At 29.5% G+C, this 20,846-nt stretch overlaps 2 protein-coding genes and 1 pseudogene across 4 annotated transcripts; 2 read left to right on the top strand and 1 right to left on the bottom strand.

Annotated features, from left to right (window-relative positions):
* Positions 1 to 5,478: 5,478 nt before the first annotated feature.
* On the bottom strand, positions 5,479 to 9,341 carry LOC145051080 (uncharacterized). Its single transcript, XM_078999224.1, has 5 exons — positions 9,214 to 9,341; positions 8,265 to 9,014; positions 8,073 to 8,146; positions 6,712 to 7,929; positions 5,479 to 6,584 (listed from the first exon to the last, which is right to left on the bottom strand). Exons 1-5 carry the CDS (start codon positions 9,339 to 9,341, stop codon positions 5,479 to 5,481), a joined length of 3,276 nt encoding a protein of 1,091 aa, XP_078855350.1.
* A 2,299-nt stretch (positions 9,342 to 11,640) lies between these two features.
* LOC145055449 (FK506-binding protein 2-like) lies at positions 11,641 to 14,735 on the top strand. 3 transcript variants are annotated; one of them, XM_079003776.1, is made up of 9 exons: positions 11,643 to 11,822; positions 12,322 to 12,404; positions 12,489 to 12,579; positions 13,273 to 13,356; positions 13,485 to 13,531; positions 13,818 to 13,880; positions 14,010 to 14,100; positions 14,192 to 14,296; positions 14,390 to 14,735. In XM_079003776.1, the coding sequence occupies exons 2-9, from the start codon at positions 12,369 to 12,371 to the stop codon at positions 14,479 to 14,481; spliced, it is 609 nt and encodes a 202-aa protein (XP_078859902.1). In that variant the 5' UTR covers positions 11,643 to 11,822; positions 12,322 to 12,368; the 3' UTR covers positions 14,482 to 14,735. The 3 variants fall into 3 exon arrangements, with proteins under 3 accessions (XP_078859901.1, XP_078859902.1, XP_078859903.1); XM_079003775.1 differs by having other exon boundaries at positions 11,641 to 11,822; positions 12,322 to 12,579; XM_079003777.1 differs by lacking the exons at positions 11,643 to 11,822; positions 12,322 to 12,404 and having other exon boundaries at positions 12,485 to 12,579; positions 13,117 to 13,356.
* A 2,763-nt stretch (positions 14,736 to 17,498) lies between these two features.
* On the top strand, positions 17,499 to 20,324 carry LOC145051079 (FK506-binding protein 2-like; annotated as a pseudogene).
* Positions 20,325 to 20,846: the final 522 nt, after the last annotated feature.

Genomic DNA, 20,846 nt, shown 5'->3' with positions numbered 1-20,846 from the left:
AACGATTTTAGTCGAATTAACACGCAACAGCTAGACAGATCTTTTAAAGTTGTAGCTGGAAATTCTATGTTAGGAAGGTGTTTCATCCGATTTTCCTTCATGATTTTGAAATTTCATTAGCCTTTACAACTACAATGCGTTTAATGTATTGCACAAATTTGAATTTCTACAAATACCTACATGAAAAAGAACTCCCAAAATCCAACAAATTCTTAAATTCAACTTCATTTTGGTTTTGGTTATAGGTTATCTTTCAGTTCAATTGATAAAGATACCTTGCCCAAGCCCCACCAACATGTAGCCGACTCAGATGATGAGTATTCTTCCATTTAGAAAAATCAAAATTAGTAAAAAGTCAAGTTTCCCTAAAAACTCATAGTTGAACAAAATTATTAAGGACTCTTATGTTTCCAATTGAGCGACAAAGATTAAGACATTCCTAACAACTAACTTGCAATACCACATATTTCCATGGGAGAAAGAATCAATTGTTGGAATTTTCTTGTTCCTGTATCTAATCTAACCATGAAATAATCATAGTACAAGGTCAAATCAACCATCTTTGTATCAAAGAACACATAAATGGATATTCTTCACAACCAATTTATGACGATTTATATTACACATTTTGAAATGATTCAAATGAGGTATTAGAGAGTGCAGTTCTGAAATTAACTCAATTAGTTCCTACTTTCGGATCACACACACAGAAGCAGACGAATTTTACCTTATGATGGTGCGGTATAACGCTAGCATTTGTTGGTTCCGATGGTAATGGTCAGACGACGTGAGAGAGAGAGAGAGATAGAGAGAGAGTTACCTGAGAATTGAGAGCAGAAGATCGAGGGTAATATGACGAATCAAATGCCCTATAAGGATTTGGGGAAGAAGGCGTCGTCAACAATCATGCTCTGTATTGCATTCACCCCTATCTGACACCATCGCTCCTCGTATCTTCTTCTGCAATATATAAAAAAAACAGTCAGTAATCGAAGAGTCCAGACGAACTTTTAACATCATCTCAGTGGGGAATTTTTTGAAGAAAAAGAAACAAACGCTACAAATTGAACATATGCGTTTTCCCTAATCAGTTTTGAATGCTCATGGTTTTCTTCTCCATCTGACTATTATGTAGAAGAGAGTAGTAGCGGTGGTGGAAAGCGTGTGTACTTGGGTGGTATGCCAACTCATTAACGGTGGAACTCTTCTCGATGTTTTTGTAGAAGACGACACGTATCTTTGAGCGGGTAAAACTGGGATGGAGGTGGTGACCATGGTTGATTAAGTAAACCTGATGAAGAATACATGGGGTCAAGTACTGTTCCCAACTTTCATTTCACATATATATATATATATATATATATATATATATATATATATATATATATATATATATATATATAGTCTAAGGTTCATTTGAGACCACTCTAATTTTGTGAGACCGTGAGACTAAATCTAAAAATAATTTTAAAATGCAAAATAAATGGAAAAATCCAAAAATTCTTTTTTTGAATATTATTTTTGGAACCTGAATTAACTAAAAAAAATAAAAATAATAAAAAATAATAAAAAAATAAAAATAAAAATCCCGTTTTTTTAAATACGTGAAATATTCTAATAGAATATTACACTGACATATTCTAAAAAATAACTTTAAAATGCAAAATATATGGAAAAATCTAAAAATTCTTTTTTTAAATATTATTTTCGGAACTTGAATTAACTAAAAAAAATAAAAAAAATCCATTTTTTTTAAAAAAATACTTGAAATATTCTAATAGAATATTACACTGTACATATTCTAAAAAATAATTTTAAAATGCAAAATAAATGAAAAAATCCAAAAAAAAAAAATTTAAATATTATTTTCGGAACTTGAATTAATTAAAATATATATAAAAAAAATAAAAAAATGTGTCTCACGGTTTCACAAAATTAGGCCGTCTCACATGAACCTATATATATATATATATATATATATATATATATATATATATATATATATATATATATATATATATATTATAGCTGTGTGGTTCAATATTTGAGTGTTGGTTTTGGGGAAAAGCCACACTGCATCGATTCTGGTTGTTTTTTCTCAAAAAAAATCTGCACTTTGCTTTTTGTAATAGTTTAGATTTGTTGTGTTTTCTGTAATCTGTTTAGTTTTTGAGATGAAATGTGCTAAATAGGTGAATGTGATCTAGATTGTAATGATATGTTTGTAAATTATAATTTCCCTAAATGAAGTTTATTATAGAGGTTGAATTATAGTTTTAATAATATAACTTTTAGATTGTATTTTATATATTTGCTTTTTAGAAAATAAAAAATCTTATAAAACTAAGTTGACAAGTCAAAATTAATTTACATGACTTGTTTGATCGATCTTATATATGATCTATTTTGGTTCGACTGTCATTTGATTGGTTGCTTAATCTTCTCTATTTGGCCACCTTGAATCCTTTGATAAAAGAAGAAAAATAACATCAGTTGGTGGAACAAAAAAGGGCTAATTGAATAAAATTATATAATATTTTTATGTAATTTTATAAATGTATATAACATATTAGTTTACCGTTTGATATAATAAATTATTATTTTTACTATATTGTGTAAGGCACGATTCGACGATTCGACATTTTTTAATAGTATAAAATTCAATTATGTACATAATACTTATACTCGGTGCATCTAAAAAATGTTGTTCCTGAAATATTCTTTGAAGCTAAAATGTTAAGTTATATTAAAATTCTTTGGCATGGAGCTTTTGAAAGCGTTTGGGAGCTTCTAGCTTTTGGCTTTTGGTAAAACGCTCTAGTTTAAACAAAAAGTTTCGTTTGGCAGTACGAGCGTTTAGCTTTTATGCCTCCTTCCCGAGTTTAACAAAAGAAAAGAAAAGAAGAGAAAAGAAAGTCACGAAAGAAAAGAAGAGAAAGGAAAGAAAAATAAAATTTTCTGTTGTGTTCCCGAGTTGGAGAGAAGTGGAAGGAAAATGAATTATTTTGTTGTTTATTTCCAAATCCTCCCAAATCGGAAGGAAAGTTAGGAGGGAAAGTGATCCTCCCATTTCCCTCCACTTCCCTCCTTTAATGAAACTCGGGAACACCAATTTCTTTTATTTTCTTCTCATTTCCACTCATTTCCTTTCCTTTCTCTCGTTAAGTTGAACTCGGGAATGGGGTGTTAGTTTTAACAAAACGCTCCGATTCTAAAAACTACTTCATGTAGCGTTTAACAAAACGCTCCCGAGCTTTTGAAATCAATTTCCACAATTACTCTTAAAAATATATTTATATATTTATTTGTTTTTAATAAATTATCCTTTTATGTAATTTTATATATTTCAAAAGCTTCCAGCTACTTTTGTCAAACATTCATATAAGAAATAAAAGTTGCAGCTTCCCGCTACCACCAACCGCTACACACTACCAGTTACCCGCTATCAGCTAACTGCTACCCGCTTCCAGCTAACAACTACTTTTGCCAAACACACCTTAAGGCTATGTTTGGCGCGCCCACAGCTAGCTGATAGCTTTTTTATGTTGTCGTGTTTGGTAAGCCAAAAATTAGCTTATAAGCTAGCTTTTTGAAAAACTACTAAGACTAGCTTTTTAAGAGCTTTTTTAAAATTTTCCAAATACACCCCTTAATTAATTATAGAAACATATATTCTTACATGTCATTTTATGTAATTTTATATATTTCAGCTAGTTTTACAAAATGTTATTTTTTATCAGCTAGCTTTTCAACTATCAACTACCTTTTTATTTAACAACTAGTTTTTCAGCTATCAACTAGCTTTTCAGTTAACAGTTAGTTTTTCAGCTAGTACGCCAAACATAGCCTAAATGATGAGATATTTATAAAATGATTAAAATCTGATTATCTATTCTAATAAATGAAAATGTTTTTATTACATGTCATATTCTTATTGATTTGATCATATGTTATTTTATAGTTATTTTTAATTAATTTTTTTCACATTGCATTTTGTGGTTATTTATTTATTTATTTATTTTTATCAAACTTTACAAAATACGTACGTGTAATAATTGTAAGAGAAATTAAATATCCTCCTACTTTTTGTTCCTACAAATCTTCCTACCTAATTAAATGATGAAATGTGTTACATTTAATGTTTATTTAATGATATTTTAATATAATAAAATGACACATGTCATCATTTAATTGAGTAGGAGGATTTGTAGGAACAAAAGTAGGAGGATATTTAATTTCTCTAATTATAATAAATGTAATGATAAATGTATAACAATTTCATTAATTGATTGTCCTTCTAATTTTAAAATTTTGAAATTAAAATCACATTAGTTTTTATTTGTTTATTTATCTATTTTTTTAATTTAAAAGAAAAAAACACTTTAATTTTAATAATTCGATATTTTTTTAATTTTTTCTTAAATTCAAAATTTTCAAATATTTAAAATTTCATATTTTATTTTTCTTTTAAATGAAAACATGTAATACATAGATTTTATATTTAGTTATTTAATTAATGAAATCGGCTTAATTTTTAACCTAGATTCATTAATAATCCAATAAAAAATTCAACATTTTATAAACCGAACAGAATTAGAACTCGATTCATATAACTAACTAGGTTATAACCCGTGGGCAGCACGGGTTAGAAATTAAAAAAAAAAATTTAATTAAAATGAAACTTATTTATTGAGGATTAATAATAAAATATTTAGTAATTCAAAAGTTTATATGTTTTGCAATATTATGGTAACATAATTATTGGTTGAAATTACGAACTGATAGTTGTTTGAATATGCAATTAGGATTCTTTATTTGTAGATATGCAAAAAAATTATAATATTATAAAACGAAAATTAAATATAAGTAAAACAAATACTCAAATTTAGATAAATAATAAAATTGTAGAAAGTTTTAGTTACAAATTTCTAAAAACTTCTTTATACACAACATTGGATGTTTTATTTGTTAGTCTACCATCGTTATCTAAAATCAACAATTTTAATCATTCTCTGCTTTGAACTCTAGATAAAGCAACATACAATTGACCATGTGTGAAAACAGATTCTTTGAGAAACAAACCAACCTTCGATAAAGACTGTCATTGACTCTTATTAATTGTCATTGCAAAACACACAACCAATGGAAATTGTCTTCTTTGGAATTTGAATGGGATCTTGTCTTCAGAAGGAGTTAAAGACATTCTTGGAATAAAAGTCCGGTTTCCAATATTAGTTCCAGATAAGATAACTGCCTCAATAACACGATTGCCCAAAGATTTAACCTGTAGTCTTGTCCCATTACATAAACCATTTTTTTGATCAATGTTTCTCAATAACATAACTGGAACACCGACTTTTAAAATGAGCTTATGGTTTGGAAGACCTGAGACTTTAAGACCATTTAAAACATCAGGTGAGTATAAATTTGCATCAAACTCATCATGAACAAACTCGGATTGGCATAGGCTATCTGAACTTAAGTATTCTTTTTTTTTTCTCCTGGAAACAATGACAGCAAACGATCGTTTATTTCTTGGACAACTTCATTCTTGGGAGCTAGTATTGCTCTTTCTTGAAAATAATCAGCAATGTTGAAGTTATCCAGTAAAGAAGGATATACAAAACTGATTAATGAACTTATAGGATCATGTGGATTAGTAATAACAATATCTCGTGGAATATCAACAATCGCTTCACTGTCATTCGGACCACCAAGATTACCTTCTCCTATGTCCAAAAGCCAATCTGCAAAATCCCTTATTTTTTCAATAGCAGACGGATCGCTTCCAACAGTTAACCTCATGTTTTTTGTTAATTTATGAACTTTGCATTGTTGCCATAAATAGGAAGAACTTAAGGAGGCATTAACAATGTTTTGTCTACTGCCACCTGGAACAACAGGTAGAATTTGTCTGAAATCACCTCCAAAAACAATCACTTTCCCTCCAAATGGAATATTTGAATTCGTAGGATTGACACACTTTAATATATCCTTCAGAGTTCGATCTAAAGCTTCAAATGCATGTTTGTGTACCATGGGTGCTTCATCCCAAATGATCAATGAGGTTTTTCTTACTAAACTTGCAAGATCACTTTTTGGATTTATTCTACAATAAGAATCCTCAGTAAGATTTATGGGAATTCTAAACCGAGAGTGTGTTGTCCTGCCTCCAGTCAATAATAATGAAGCTATCCCGCTTGAAGCAACATTTAAAACAATCTGACCTTGAGCTCTAATTGTTGTAGAAATTGTCTTCCAAAGAAATGTCTTACCAGTTCCACCATAACCATAAACAAAGAATACACCTCCCTTATTATGTTTAACTGCATCCATGATATCTAGAAAAATGTCCCGTTGCTCATTTGTTAATTTAACAAACATCCGATCAAATTCGTTCTTTAAAGTTGGTATATCATAATCTAGCTCCTCGGTAATAAGACGATTGTTTGAAGATGAAACAGACTCAACATCTGGGTAAGGCATCTTTCCATAATCTTTAAGGCTGGAATTGTTACGAAGTAAGATTTGTTCTATCTCAAACAAAGTCAAGTTTTTAATTTGAACTTCGTTTAATGATAAACCTAAGGTAAAATAATATACGAATCAGAACGTATAAAAAACAAATTGATTAAAACGTAAAATATAATTGAAATTATGCTAAAATTTTGTATTATAGTCTTTTAATAATAATGAGAAAATTTGGATTACCTGGAGACTTTAATCTTTGTTGTTGATAGTACAGAATTCCATCTGACAGATATTCCCATGTGTTTTGCCAAACAATCTCTGGATTACACAAACTGTTGGACAATAGCATGGTAGCAAATAAGAACCGTAGATAAAAACCAGATCCAGAAAGACTTGCTTCCTTAATTGCATCAATAAATTCTTTGTCATCATCTAAAAGGCCAAGATTATAACACGCATCTTTAAAAGATGAACATAGTTGACCATTGACTGTGCGAATTTCATCAAATGATTTAGGACCTTTCACTTTATTTAAAAGAATTCTTAAGAAATATGCTTCTCCAAGTTTAGGTGAAACCGAGTGAATTCTACCAATCGCATATCCAACTTTCCTTGGCTTCCAAAACAGACCTTTACGTTTCCAAACAAACTTTGTAGGAAATTCAACATATGTAAGTTTTCGTGCTTCTTTATTGATTTCATTACACTTCATCCAAGATGTGAACATTGAAGAAGCATTTGAAGTGCGATCAAGAACATCTTCAATGTCATCGTCTGCCTCATATACAACTTGTTGTTGATCAGGAAGATGAAAAGGTAGTCTAATCACAGCAGGATGCCTATAATGAACATCGAATTGAAAAATCTGCCATGATGCTTCACATGCAGAAATATATCTACAATCATAGTATTCTTTGATTTCATCCACTACATCGTTGTTATCAGAATCATTATTGGTTCGCTCCATAGAAACAGTAGCTCTATCAGGACCCTTATTTATATATTTAAACAAATACTTTATGGAAGATCCTTGATTGCACCATTCAACATTAATGTGTGCTTGATATCTTTTCAATAGATATTTGTTGTATGGAACAACATTTCTGTTATCTAATTGAACACCAGATTTTTCAACAAAATGCCCATCGTCTCTTCTCCTATATAAGGGAAAACCATTTGAATCAACTGAAGTGTGATTACAAAATAGCTTTGGAAAGTTTTTAGAACACTTTCTGTCAACCATGCATGGGCAATTCAAATTTTCAGCTCCACATGGACCGTGAATCATGAACTCCTTGACAAGTGAATACAATTCTGGATCATCATTGATATTTGGAATCTCAGTAGAAATAATAGGATCGATATATTCAACTGTAGGAACCTTGCAGTCAGCATGCATAAACAGACATATATGACTATGAGGCAAACATCTTTTTTGAAATTCAATCGTATAAACAACTGCATGCAAAATATACAAATAAAATACAAGTTAGCAACTAAAATTTGTTTAAATTTATAGGTTAAACTATAAATTTATATATGTTTATGAAAATATAAATTATTATATTTAAATTTATACATTAAACTATACATTTAAATACCTGCTTGAACCTTGCCAAAAACTTCATTTTCCCTTACATCTTTAATAAACGCATCCAACTTGATCTTAAATAACCTACATAATATATCCGGTCTATCTTCTGGATGAAGTGGAGTGTCCTTAAGAAACCTTTGAACTTCTGGCCATTTTGGATTAAACGTAAAGGTTATGAAAAAAATCAGGATATGCAAACCATTTACAGAGTGACATGGCATCCAAATAGTTTTGCATCATATAGTGTGCACCACTGGTAAATGAAGAAGGTAAGATCACACGTTGTCCGACATTAGAAATATCTGTAATCCCAAGTGCTTGTTGATTACACAATTTCTCATAAGACTCACATCTAAGAATTTTTTGTTGGTTACGTATGAAAAATAGTCTCTCACTTTTAATCATGGTATAACCATCAACCAAAAATTGTTGGAACAACCTTTTTGCATTAAGAATCAGTGAGAACGATTGATCCCTATCTTGAATTCTGTAAGCGAAAAATTCTCTCATTGTACAGGTCGACCGCTTGCTATTAGTTGAAGATGAAATACCTCTATGAAGGATGTCAACTCTGTAACCATCATCACCATATGAAAATAGTAATGGATACTGAAGAGCAAGGTAAGAAGGATGTAATTCACTGATTCGTTGTAATAATCCTGATGAAGTTTGAACAACAATATCTCTTTTTTCAATTGAATCACAAATGTCACCAACAACTAAAGCGGCAACCTCAGAAGAACTTGGTAAGTTATACGTCTTTCCATCTTGTTCTCTTTTTCCAATTAATCTTAACTTCAAATTAGCACAAGGATTTTCATGAAGAGTGTCTCTTACCATCCTATAAGACTTGACCAACGCATTATTTGAATCTAACATATCCTTCAAAAATTCTATAATCTGGACATCATATGCTGTTGAAGTTGATGTAGAAGTGCTCGTTGGTCTACTGAAAACATTATAAACAATTATTTAATGTTAGTAAAACAAATCAATGAATTGAACTGATTTATTAAAGTTAATTGTAAAAATATACCCAATACTTGTCGATCTATTTGATATCTCGTTCTCCGTATCATATATATATATATATATATATATATATATATATATATATATATATATATATATATATATATATATATAACTGACAGAATTTCGGACTTGAACCAGGTGTAGGTAAAAGACTTCCCATACTATGATAATTTTGACCACTGAGTCTGAATATGTATGGTGCGTTGCCTCTGTTGATGGATGAATCAACTTTGGCTCCCATCGATGTGAATGAAAACATTGAATTGTAACATCGAATGTTTTTCATGAAGTGTTTGCTTTTTGAATCTACCGATCTATACATATTTCGGTATAATGACGAAGCCTCTTTTAAGGATGGTAGCTCAACTTTGCCGTAACCGCAACAAAGGGAATAAGATGTATTGCCTTTTTTTTTGCCCTCTAATCGATTCAGCTTTCCATAATTTTGCATGACAAATCTGACATATAACAATCTGGTCTCCATGATCCAAGTAATCGGTTGAATGCAAATAATTTTAAAAATAATAAAAAAGTAAATTATAAAATATAGTTTAATAATATTAAAAGTTTTATAATTATCATCACTTTTGGATATACCGCGGAAAATATCTTCAATAATATGATCATCAATATTTTCTTCATCTAATGTCAAGTCAAACATAGGTATATCGGATATAGATGAAGTCTTCCTTTTTAATTGATGTTTTCCTCGTGGTAACTTAATTGACGAAGAATTTTGGTTTATTGACGAACAATTGCCGGATGTCGTGGCATTACCAAACACATAATTTTCTTTGTTAATAGATAGTGGTGTTTGAAGGTTATTATTTAATATATAACTGCCTGATAAAAAAAATACAAATTTCAACGTTAGCAATTTGTATGATTTATATAGAAGTCAAGCATATATATATATATTTAAATTGGTGTATTTAGAAGTACGTACCATTTGAAATGTTAGAAAATGGAGTTCTAACATTTATATTAGAAGATACTGGTGTTTGGACATTATTGTTGAAAATATAATTGCTTGAAAAAAATTAAAATACAAATTATAATGTTAGAAATTGTGACTTATATAAATGTGAAACATATATATGTTTATATTTGTGTATATAGAAATACATACCATTTGAGATTGTTGAAAAGGGTGTTGTAACATTAATATTTGTCGAATGTGGATTAATAATTGTATGTTGGTATACAATTGATTTGACTGGGTTTATATTTTCCTTGTGTAAGCTAACATTTGTATAGTTATCTGTAGATATTAATTTACGGCCATGAGTGTAAACATCTGTTATATAATGAGAAAAAAATGTTACTAACAATAGAAATAATATTAATTAAAAAAAACTAAAAATTAAAGAGTTATGCAAATTTTATATAACTTTTATATTAAAAAATAAAATTAAAAATAAACAAATATAAATACCGTTATTCCACATGTAAGAAGCATGTATAATGGATGAATTTTGATGGGTTGATATGGTAGGTAATATTTTGGATTTTCTATTATCCAAATATAGTTTTCTGATTTTTCTCCTCTCTTTAGCTATTATAGATTGTGTAGTATTATTTGTACCTGTAAAATAGTAGAAAACAATTTAAAGACATATTTTTTGATATAAAGTTAAATTTATTTTTGAAATATTAATTAATAAAATATTTAAAATAAATAAATAAAACATATAATCATTGCAAAAAAAAAATTAGAAAAATTACCGGATTGGACACAATGAATAACATGTGCAGTTGGTGTACGAAGATACGATGATATGGTATGTTGTTTTTTGGATTTTCTGTTATCCAAATATAATTTTCTGTTTTTCCTTTTCTCCCTGGCGTCTGTTGCATTTATGTCCTTGTTTGGTATGTAATGACAATAATAGAATACGGTTAAAAAGAAAATTAATATTTTCAAATTAAAGACAATTAGTAGGTCATGTAATCTGTATAAACTTGAATACATAAATTGATTAATAATGAAATAGCAAATAAATCGGGTCGGGAACAGGTTAAAAAGTCTTTATAGGATAACTATAATAACGGGTCAAAATTTTGTACCGGTTAAACAAATAGTAAATATGGTTATAATGCCCATTTCGGGACCAAGTGGTTTGCAAAAAAATATATATATAATTAAAAAAAACAACCAAAAATTAAATTAGATTACTAAATAAAAGTTATATTAAATCTAATATAATGTTAAATAAAAAACGTTTCAAAATAATGTAGTTTAGATTGAAAAATATCTCTAATAAATTGTGTTAGTTTTTTTTTTTATTCCTAAATATCTCAAATATGGAGGGGGTTATTTAGATTGAGTTCTAACAATTTTTAAATGTTTTATTTTAAAATATGATGATGACTAAATAGTTTTTCACATATAACATTTATTACGTAATTCTTTATAATGAATTAAAGAAACAAACAAACCATTTTGTTATATGCGAAATTAGGATGAATCGGTTGGTATTATATTAAAGTAGAGGGTGTAAATACAAACTATTTTCTTGGTATCAACCAAAAAACGGGATAGCATACGATGTAAAAAAGAATACAGAAAAGGAAGATACCTTGAGACGACTGAGGAAGTTGTGCAGATTCCGAAGAAAAATGGTTTCCAGAGGATCGATTTGATTTGGTTAAATAATGAAATCGGTGAAATTTTTGCTAATATTGAACCGATGAAAGCCTTCTAAGTATGCGATTTCAACAGGTAAATATTAGGGTTTTTTTTTTGATGAAGAAGCAATTTGCTTTAAATCGGGAGGAATAAGTTCTCATTATTCAATCCTTTAATCATGCGACTTGTTTATGTATGTGGAAAAATAATCCCGATTAACTCGCTGAAATTTTTTAGTTCCCGCTAGTGTAATTCCATTTTCGGATTTCAAAGTTCCCGCTATTGTAATCCCATTTTAAGGTGGATAATGATAAGGTTCTGATGTGATTACGGATGATATACGTGTTTTTTGTTTGATATCAGATACAGATTGTCTTTATTTTTATGAATTAGTCGGTAATCTGTTAATTATTGATTCTGATTAACACTATGCAACATACCGACATTAATATTTTGCAAAAATTTCTGGAGGATTGGAATGAATTTGTTAATCACTAATATTAGAATCGTTTTGATTAAAATTATGTTTTGTAGGTTTAAGTTGATCATGTTTAAAATAAAAACTAACCCTCCTCTCATCTTACATGTTCAGAATCAAAACTACCAACACTTATTTCCTAATCATTTGGATGCAATTTGATGGGATCCAATTTGAAACTTCCAATACATTTCCATGTAAATCTCCCCATGAACTTTGAGTTTGGTTTTACAATTTTTCCATACAGTTTGTTGTTATGCATATTCTACTTATACCTGCAGGACAATTTTCATCATAATATACAAACAGACAGAGGGTATCCACATGTTAAATCAACCTTGTTAAAAGTTGAACGTGTCCACGCGTATACAGGTAATTTAACAACGTCAGCCCAAATAATACAATTATGTACTACAAATGTTTTTATTATTTAGTATATTTTTTTTGAAGAGGTTTGAAATCAACAAAATAGGCCTTAATATCTTGAGTAGGAGGATTTGTAGGAACAAAAGTAGGAGGATATTTAATTTCTCTAATTATAATAAATGTAATGATAAATGTATAACAATTTCATTAATTGACTGTCCTTCTAATTTTAAAAATTTGAAATTAAAATCACATTAGTTTTTATTTGTTTATTTATCTATTTTTTTAATTTAAAAGAAAAAAACACTTTAATTTTAATAATTCGATAGTTTTTTAATTTTTTCTTAAATTCAAAATTTTCAAATATTTAAAATTTCATATTTTATTTTTCTTTTAAATGAAAACATGTAATAGATTTTATATTTAGTTATTTAATTAATGAAATCGGCTTAATTTTTAACCTAGATTCATTAATAATCCAATAAAAAATTCAACATTTTATAAACCGAACAGAATTAGAACTAATTATTACCTATCATAAAGACAACTGCTCCGTCATATACGTCGCCGTATCCGGCCAACTAAATTCTAGGGTTTGCTATGACGTGGCGAGTTATGATTGGGTGATGCTCGTCACACCTTGAATCATCTAGCAACAAAGATATTCACGGCCGAGTCAAACAAACCTTTTCACTACAGTCATGAAGAAATTAGCGAATGTGATTCAAATTTCTGCAATTACGGGGATCTCCATATTGGTTCTACTAATTGCAGCTACATTAGGTAAGTGTAATCGAAATTGAGTGAAGTTATCTATTTATATTTTTTATTCAAAGTTTTCGTTTGTAAGAAATTTTATATGGTTTGAGTAAATCAAACGACGATTTGATGTGTTCCGACAAAAATCGCAGTTTCAGCAAAGTCCGGAGATGTAACGGAGTTGCAGATCGGAGTCAAGGTAAATTTTCCAATTTGCTGTTATTCGTTAATTTGTTTTGCGCGTGTACTGTTTGAATCGGTGTGATTAGTTAAAATTGATCATGAATTTTGTTTTGAAATTTATGATTACGCTGAAAAGTTTGACTAGTTTTATTAGTTGAACATGATTTCGCTTGATTATTTATGATTACGTTACTCTTTTAGTTAGAGCAGGATGTCAGATCCCTAATTGATCGAGCGAGTGATTGAAATAGATCTGTAGTCGTGAAATCATTTGAATGTTAATGCGTTGCATATTGTTGCAGCATAGGCCAGCATCTTGTGAGATACAGGCACACAAAGGTGATAAAATCAAAGTTCATTATCGGGTAAGAAGATTTGTACCATTTTTTTTCTTCTTTTTTGCCTCATAAGATGAAATCTTGTGATTGAAGGATCTTGTTTCATTCTAATTTCTAAATCAGCAAACAATTGGTAAATATAGACTCTTCTTGCAGGGAAAACTTACTGATGGCAGTGTTTTTGATTCAAGCTTTAAAAGGGGAACCCCATTTGACTTTGAGCTTGGCAGTGGTCAAGTCATAAAAGGTACAAACCCCATTGACCACCATCCACCACCACCCATCACCACCACCACCATGGTTACTGCTGTAATACCTTAACAAATTTATGTTTGCAGGATGGGATCAGGGGCTATTGGGAATGTGTGTTGGAGAGAAGCGTAAGCTGAAGATACCTGCGAAAATGGGTTATGGAGACAGAGGTTCACCACCTAAGATCCCAGGTAATTAAAATTATTTCTTCTCTAGTTTTATATTTTTGGTTATTATTGGCTATAGAAGAATAAAAATAAATATTGTGATGAATATTGTGACAGGTGGGGCCACACTTATATTCGACACAGAGCTTATTGCAGTTAATGGAAAAGGAGCAGCTGGAGTTGGAGGAGACGACAACAGTGAGCTATAGCTATGATAATCCCAGTGAGTAATTTACAAGGAGAGCAATCAGTTTCATCAATTTCAAGTAAAATTCATCATTCGGATTTGTTTTGTAACCATAATTTTACCACTTGTTTGTAAGATTATATTTAACATATGAATTATTTCTTAGAAAAGAGGTAATTAATTAGCTTCCATGAATCATCAGTGGATGTGAGAATTGGAAATACTCCATCAGATTGAGATTTGATCAATTATGCTACTTCTATACGTTTTGTGCTAGATCGAGTTTTTCTTTTCGGTTCCAAGAAACTGTCTTTGATAAGTCACTAGAATTTGAAATGCACTGAAGCAAGATATATATATGTAGTCCAATATTAACTCTTCAAAAAAGATAACATAATATGAAAGGTAAAAATAAAACAAAATGAGAGGTCAAAAATCAAATTAAAACCTTAAAAGTAACAAAAAGAATACAAGTTTATTTTGTAACCTCAAAGTTGGACACATGTTACTTTTAACCATGGTTCTTTAAGACGTTTCATGGCGTATGAGGTGTGGTGTAACAGTTATGAAAATGTCAAAGACGGATTTGTTAGGGATGACGTCCAAATAACGTGAAAATGTGTGCATTGTCGCATTATGGCGCTGGATTTTTATTTAATTACTTATTTATTTATTTATTTATCGGGTGTAAAGCAATTGAGTATTTGTTAATTTTTTTTTATATTAAATGATAATATATCATTTTTAAAAACTTGATATATTTGATATAATTCTATAATTCTATGATTTATCTTTTTTAATATATATAAAATGTCACGCCTTGAAAAATACCGTTACTCGCTAAGACTCGCCATAACTTAGTCTTGACATTGCGGTCATTTTAACTGTGGATTCGTCATCCTTGTTCGCTTTTTCATATTACTATATATTGTATTAGTTGCGAGACTCATGTATTACATAGGTTAATTAAAAAAAATTATATATAAAAAGTCTAAATATTTAAGAACTTTAAATTTATAAGAAAATAAGAAATATAATGAATTTTTAAAATTAAAATGGTTTTTTATCTTTTAAATTTAAACAAATAATTTAAATAAATAAACAAAAGAAATTAATTAGCTTTAATTTGGAAATTTTAAAATTAGAATGTATGTCCATTAATGAAATTGATATCAATTGATTACTACATTTATTGTAGTTGTTACATTAAAATATTATATAAAATTTTATAAAATAAAAAAAACCTATAAAATGGCATGCGAAAAAAAAATTAATTCAAAATAACAAAAAAATGATATTTAACAAATTGAATAAGAGTTTAACATGTAAAAAAACATTCATTTATTAAAGTAGATGCCTTGATATATTCAACACGGAAGCTATAACTTTTTTTGTTTTTTTTTAAGAAAAATCATTGACACTTTGACCACTAAAATCGGCTAGAAAGTATGATCAAATGTTTACAATAATTTATGAGCGAAATAATATATATTTTATTAGGTTGTTCTGGATTAGACTAGTCTCTATCTTTATAATATTAGTAACATGCTAATCGAATTCCGTAGGTAAATAACCGATTAAATGAAAGAAAATGTAGTTATTTATTTATTTATTTATTAAATATTTATAAGTAATTTACTTAAAATATTATTTTTTTACCGGGTCATAGTTGTCCGGAATTTAGACCATATTTATTGATTTTATTGAAGCAATTCACATGTCGGGCAAAAAAAAAAAAAACAAAAAAAGGTCAAAATTTTTATTTTTGAACAAAAATATATTTACCGGGTTTTACCCGATAATTGATATATCTCATTATATATAATTTGGTTTACTTTAATGACATTTTTGTAATATATATATATATATATATATATATATATATATATATATATATATATATATATATATATATATATATATATATATATATATATATATATAATGTAATGTATAAATGCCACTATAAAAAGTGGCGTTTATTTATATGCATTGTCTCAAGTTTTACATATATAGTCAGCAAAAATCCTAACTTTTTTTTTTTTATTTTTTTATTTTTTTTTTTTTTTTGGTAAAAACGATAAGTTTTGGAAGATCGTTCATTTTTTTAAATAAAAGGTTTATTGAAGCTTATGGTTTTATAAAATAATAATAATAATAATAATAATAATAATAAGGTTTTTGCCAACAAAACGTGAAAAATTAAGACTTTTTTGATATTTTATACAAAACAGTCCTAAGATTTACATGCTTGGTTGATAAAACCCTAACTTTTTTTGTTGGTAAAAATCATAAGTTTTCCTAAAGCCTTTCAATTTTTTTTAGAAAATAGAGATGCCGGTTGATGACCGGATAAAAGGTTAAAAATAAAAGGTTTTCTAAAAACTTATGGTTTTTACCAACAAAAAAAAAATTAGGATTTTTGCCAACTATATGTGTAAAACTTGAGACTTTTACTGTATTTGCTTTGCTTTAATTACAAAATTGTAATTAAGGTAGCGATATTTATGTTTACATTTTCTGCAATTAAAATAGCATTAATTATAAAATATTATTTGGTTTACCGGTAAACAAATAAAATGAACACGTTGCATAAACATTATGAGCATAAATCCAGATTAAAAAAAGAAAAACATATTTAAGATAGAATCGTAAAAAATATTGTAAATTCTAGAAATTCAAGCTGAACAAAGTGTTATCAGCCCAACCATTCAGGCTTTAAGCCCACAAAAGTAGATAGGCCTGTAAGAATTAAGCGTCGTCCAGCCCGTTTGGAAGACTAGAAATCGGATCCAGTGGGTAATACTAATGACACGTGATACCTACGGTAATCTGCAATCCATGAAGAATAAGTCCAAATTTATGATGCATGTTTTTATTTCTCCAGATCTCCTTTTAATTAGGTCAACGTATCAACATATATAGTTTCATTTATTGTTATCTTGCTCCTAATGTTTAGCTACTAATGGAGTTCATCAGTATTTATTGTAATGCATTCGTGGGAATTCATAAAAGAAAATTGCCTTTTCACAGAAATTAATGGAGAAGTGGCGTTCCATATTGATTCTACTACTAATTGCAGCTAGATTACGTAAGTAAATCGAAATTTAATCAACTTAATTATATTTCGCATTTTTCTAAATTTCGTATTTTAAATGAAACGACGTACGATTCGATGTATTCCCTACAAATCATACAGTTTCTGCGAAATCCGGAGACGTGACTGAGTTACAGATCAACGTCGAGGTAAATCCACGGGTTTTTATATTCTATAACTGTTGTTCCTCATCAGTTTGTTGAATGCGTGTCGATTATGTTGAGCAATTTTAGTAGTTTTGTTAGTTGAATTGTGTCATTTTGTGATTAGGTTATTCTTTGAAATGAAAGTTTCTAGGAATTTAACATTCTTTCTTTTGTTTCTGGACATTCATTGGATCTATTATTGTTGCAGTATAAGCCAGCATCTTGTGAAGTGAAGACACAAAATGGTGATACAATCAAAATCCATTATCGTGTGAGACGATTTAATCCAATTCTTGTTTTTTCTAATTTTCATTTTTGTTGTCTTTCTCTCGTTGTAATATTTGTTATGTTATTCTGTCACCGCTTTCCACAAACTTGTTAAATAAACCCTAAATGAATTTTGCTAGCAGATTTGCATGTTATAAAATCCAGTCTTATATACATCAAAATATCAAGATCTTGTTTCATTTTTGTTGTCTTTCTCATGCTACATCATGCATTAATATATGGTTTGGCTTGTTTTGCAGGGAAAACTTACTGATGGATCTGTTGTTGATTCAAGCTTTGAAAGGGGAACCCCATTCGAATTTGTTCTTGGTAAAGGTCAGGTGATAAAAGGTAGGGGTTACCTTTTATTCTCTCTCTCTCTCTCTCTCTCTCTCTCTCTCTCTCTCTCTCTCTCTCTCTCTCTCTCTCTCTCTCTCTCTCTCTCTATTCTGGTGTATATATTCTATTCTATGTGCAAAAAATTTCACAACTTAATATGTTGAAATCAAGTAGGAAAATGTACGAAAGTATTAGACCTTCCCACAAAAGCTTAATGCAAAATACTGAGATCGTTGCTTAATTTGGGTAATTATAGGAGGGTAAAAATGTAATTTATATACACGCTTTTGTAGGATGGGACGAGGGGCTGTTGGGAATATATGTGTATTGAAGAGAAGCGTCAGCTAACTATACCTTCTAAATTGGCTTATGGAGACCAGGGATATCCACCTGTCATTCCAGGTTGGCATGCACTAATTAATATACGAAATGAAATCCATTTAAAATTTTCAAACAATGACATAATTTAAAATGGTAATATGCATGCATGCATGTTTTTTTTTTCTCATGGTAATATGCATGCACATATGTACAACAGGTGGGCCCACACTAATATTCGACAAAGAGCTTATTGCAATTAATGGAAAAGGGGTGGATTGTAAGAGAGACTTATGATTGCCATTTATGTCTAACATAAAAATCATTCATTAAACACGACCATTAGATTCACTTTTTTTCACTTTTGGTTAAAACTTACTCGATATATATAATCTTAAATCTAGAAAAAAGATTGCTATTAATGTGTATTCATTTGGAAGTCCTTGCATTGTGGCCTATCTTGTTTAAGTAGTTGGTTTGGATTAATTTTGAAAGTCTACATTTAGTGCCTAAATCATTACAAGAGCGTGTTTGCATGGTATACTTTTTTTCCTTCATATCAACCACATAATGATGCATCCACGGACCCTTAAGTGGCATTTGTCATCCCATTCTTTACTTTTTTTTTTTTTTTTTGCCTTTTACTCATAAAGGTAAAACTTTGAGTTGGTAGATGCAACTAGATTATCCCCAAATTGAAAAATAAAATGTACATGAGTTTATACTATGTGTTTTCCAACAACATATGCCAAAGGGCCGTGTCATTGTTGGGGACTCGGGTGTTAGCGCCAAAAATCCAATACATATTAAAATGCAAAAAAAAGAGATGGTAATATCGTAGAAACATAAACATTCAAGTCCAAGAATCTAACTAGTGTAAGGACCTTTCATGAAAGCCCCATCTAAACCCAATAACTTTATGCAAGTGCCCATAAACATCTTTTCAGTAGACCAAGACAAATGTAAATTCTTTTAACAATCCACAACATCATTGTCAAATACTAGGTGCAACAAAGATGATTAGTCATGGTTTTACTTTACAGATCGATGGGAACAATGAAGTCAATAAAAAGATACTATTTTTGAAAATCTTAATTGAGTGGAGAATAAGAAAATCGATTCACTATAAGGATTGTGTTTTCACCTTGAAGGAATTGATTTCAAGCATAACTACATATAATACAAAGAATGTACAAATGGAAGATATCACAAAAGAAACTATCATTATTTATAAGATTTACAAACTCAAATCAAATTAAATCTTATCTATAATATCTTCCCTTGAAGTTAAGAGGTGGTATGCCAAGACGAAGCATGACACGAAATTGATCAATAAGAGGACGTTAAAGAGTTTTGGTAAAGATATTTTCTAACATAAGCCATGTGGGAACAAAACAGGTATGTAGTCAACCTGAAGAAATGAGCTCGAGCACAAAGTGAAATTGATGTCAATATGTTTTGCTTACTTGTGAAAAATCAGATTTTTGGCTTAAAAATAACACACTTCAGTTGCCACAAAGAAGAATCGGTCAATATGGAGGCAAAGCGTGGAGATACCGAAGGAAAAGAGTGATCTGGACAATCTCTATATGGGTCTTGGCCATATCCCAATACTGGTCTTCACAACTAGAACTAGAAACCATGGGTGGCTTTTTAGCTCTTAAAGAGAAAAATATTCGATCCCCAATAGAGAAATAGACCCATACATAGAATGTTTAGTTTCTATACAACCAGGAAAACCGACATCCGAGTATTAATGAGGATGTTGAAAATGAATACCATAGGAAAGAGTGTCTTTAACATATTGTTGAGTATCCATTTGATTCCCTATAGGAGCATGAAAGAATTAATTAACTTGGTTGACCACGTAAGTGAGATTGAGACCATTGATCGTTATATAAGGAGAGCTCCAACTAATGATGGATTCAAGGTGAAATTCTAGAAAAATGACCCAAGGGTAGTAAGTTACACGGTTTTGTAGAGACGATTAGCCACAAGTTTAGCATCAAGCAACACGACTTGAATAAAAATGTCATATTTTAGTTGGCCAAGATCTTTGGTAGCAAATTCATCATTAACATGCGAGATGAAGGTCCAAATGAGTGGTAGATTATTACTGGTTGTTTGAGGTCGTATAAATCCTTTTTTAAGATGAAGCATATTCTGAGAACTTTGATAGCAATAAAGCCAAAGGGTTGTTCCATAATAACAATGTCATTG

Source organism: Lactuca serriola, chromosome 5, assembly GCF_051521515.1.
Source record: "Lactuca serriola cultivar US96UC23 chromosome 5, Lser_US96UC23_V15, whole genome shotgun sequence".
NCBI lineage: Eukaryota > Viridiplantae > Streptophyta > Magnoliopsida > Asterales > Asteraceae > Lactuca > Lactuca serriola.
Note: the sequence above shows the minus strand (reverse complement) of the source record. Positions and strands in the feature narration are given on the sequence as shown.

Coding starts and splice junctions, on each gene's coding strand:
- LOC145051080 (XM_078999224.1), bottom strand. CDS start 9,341: ATGGGAGCCAAAGTTGATTCATCCATCAACAGAGGCAACGCACCATAC. Junction 7,930..8,072: donor TTTTGGCAAGGTTCAAGCAG/GTATTTAAATGT, acceptor TTTTGCATGCAG/TTGTTTATACGATTGAATTT. Junction 6,585..6,711: donor ACAAAGATTAAAGTCTCCAG/GTAATCCAAATT, acceptor ATTTTACCTTAG/GTTTATCATTAAACGAAGTT.
- LOC145055449 (XM_079003775.1), top strand. CDS start 12,369: ATGGGATCCAATTTGAAACTTCCAATACATTTCCATGTAAATCTCCCC. Junction 12,580..13,272: donor ACGTGTCCACGCGTATACAG/GTAATTTAACAA, acceptor TTTTCACTACAG/TCATGAAGAAATTAGCGAAT. Junction 13,881..14,009: donor AAATCAAAGTTCATTATCGG/GTAAGAAGATTT, acceptor CTCTTCTTGCAG/GGAAAACTTACTGATGGCAG.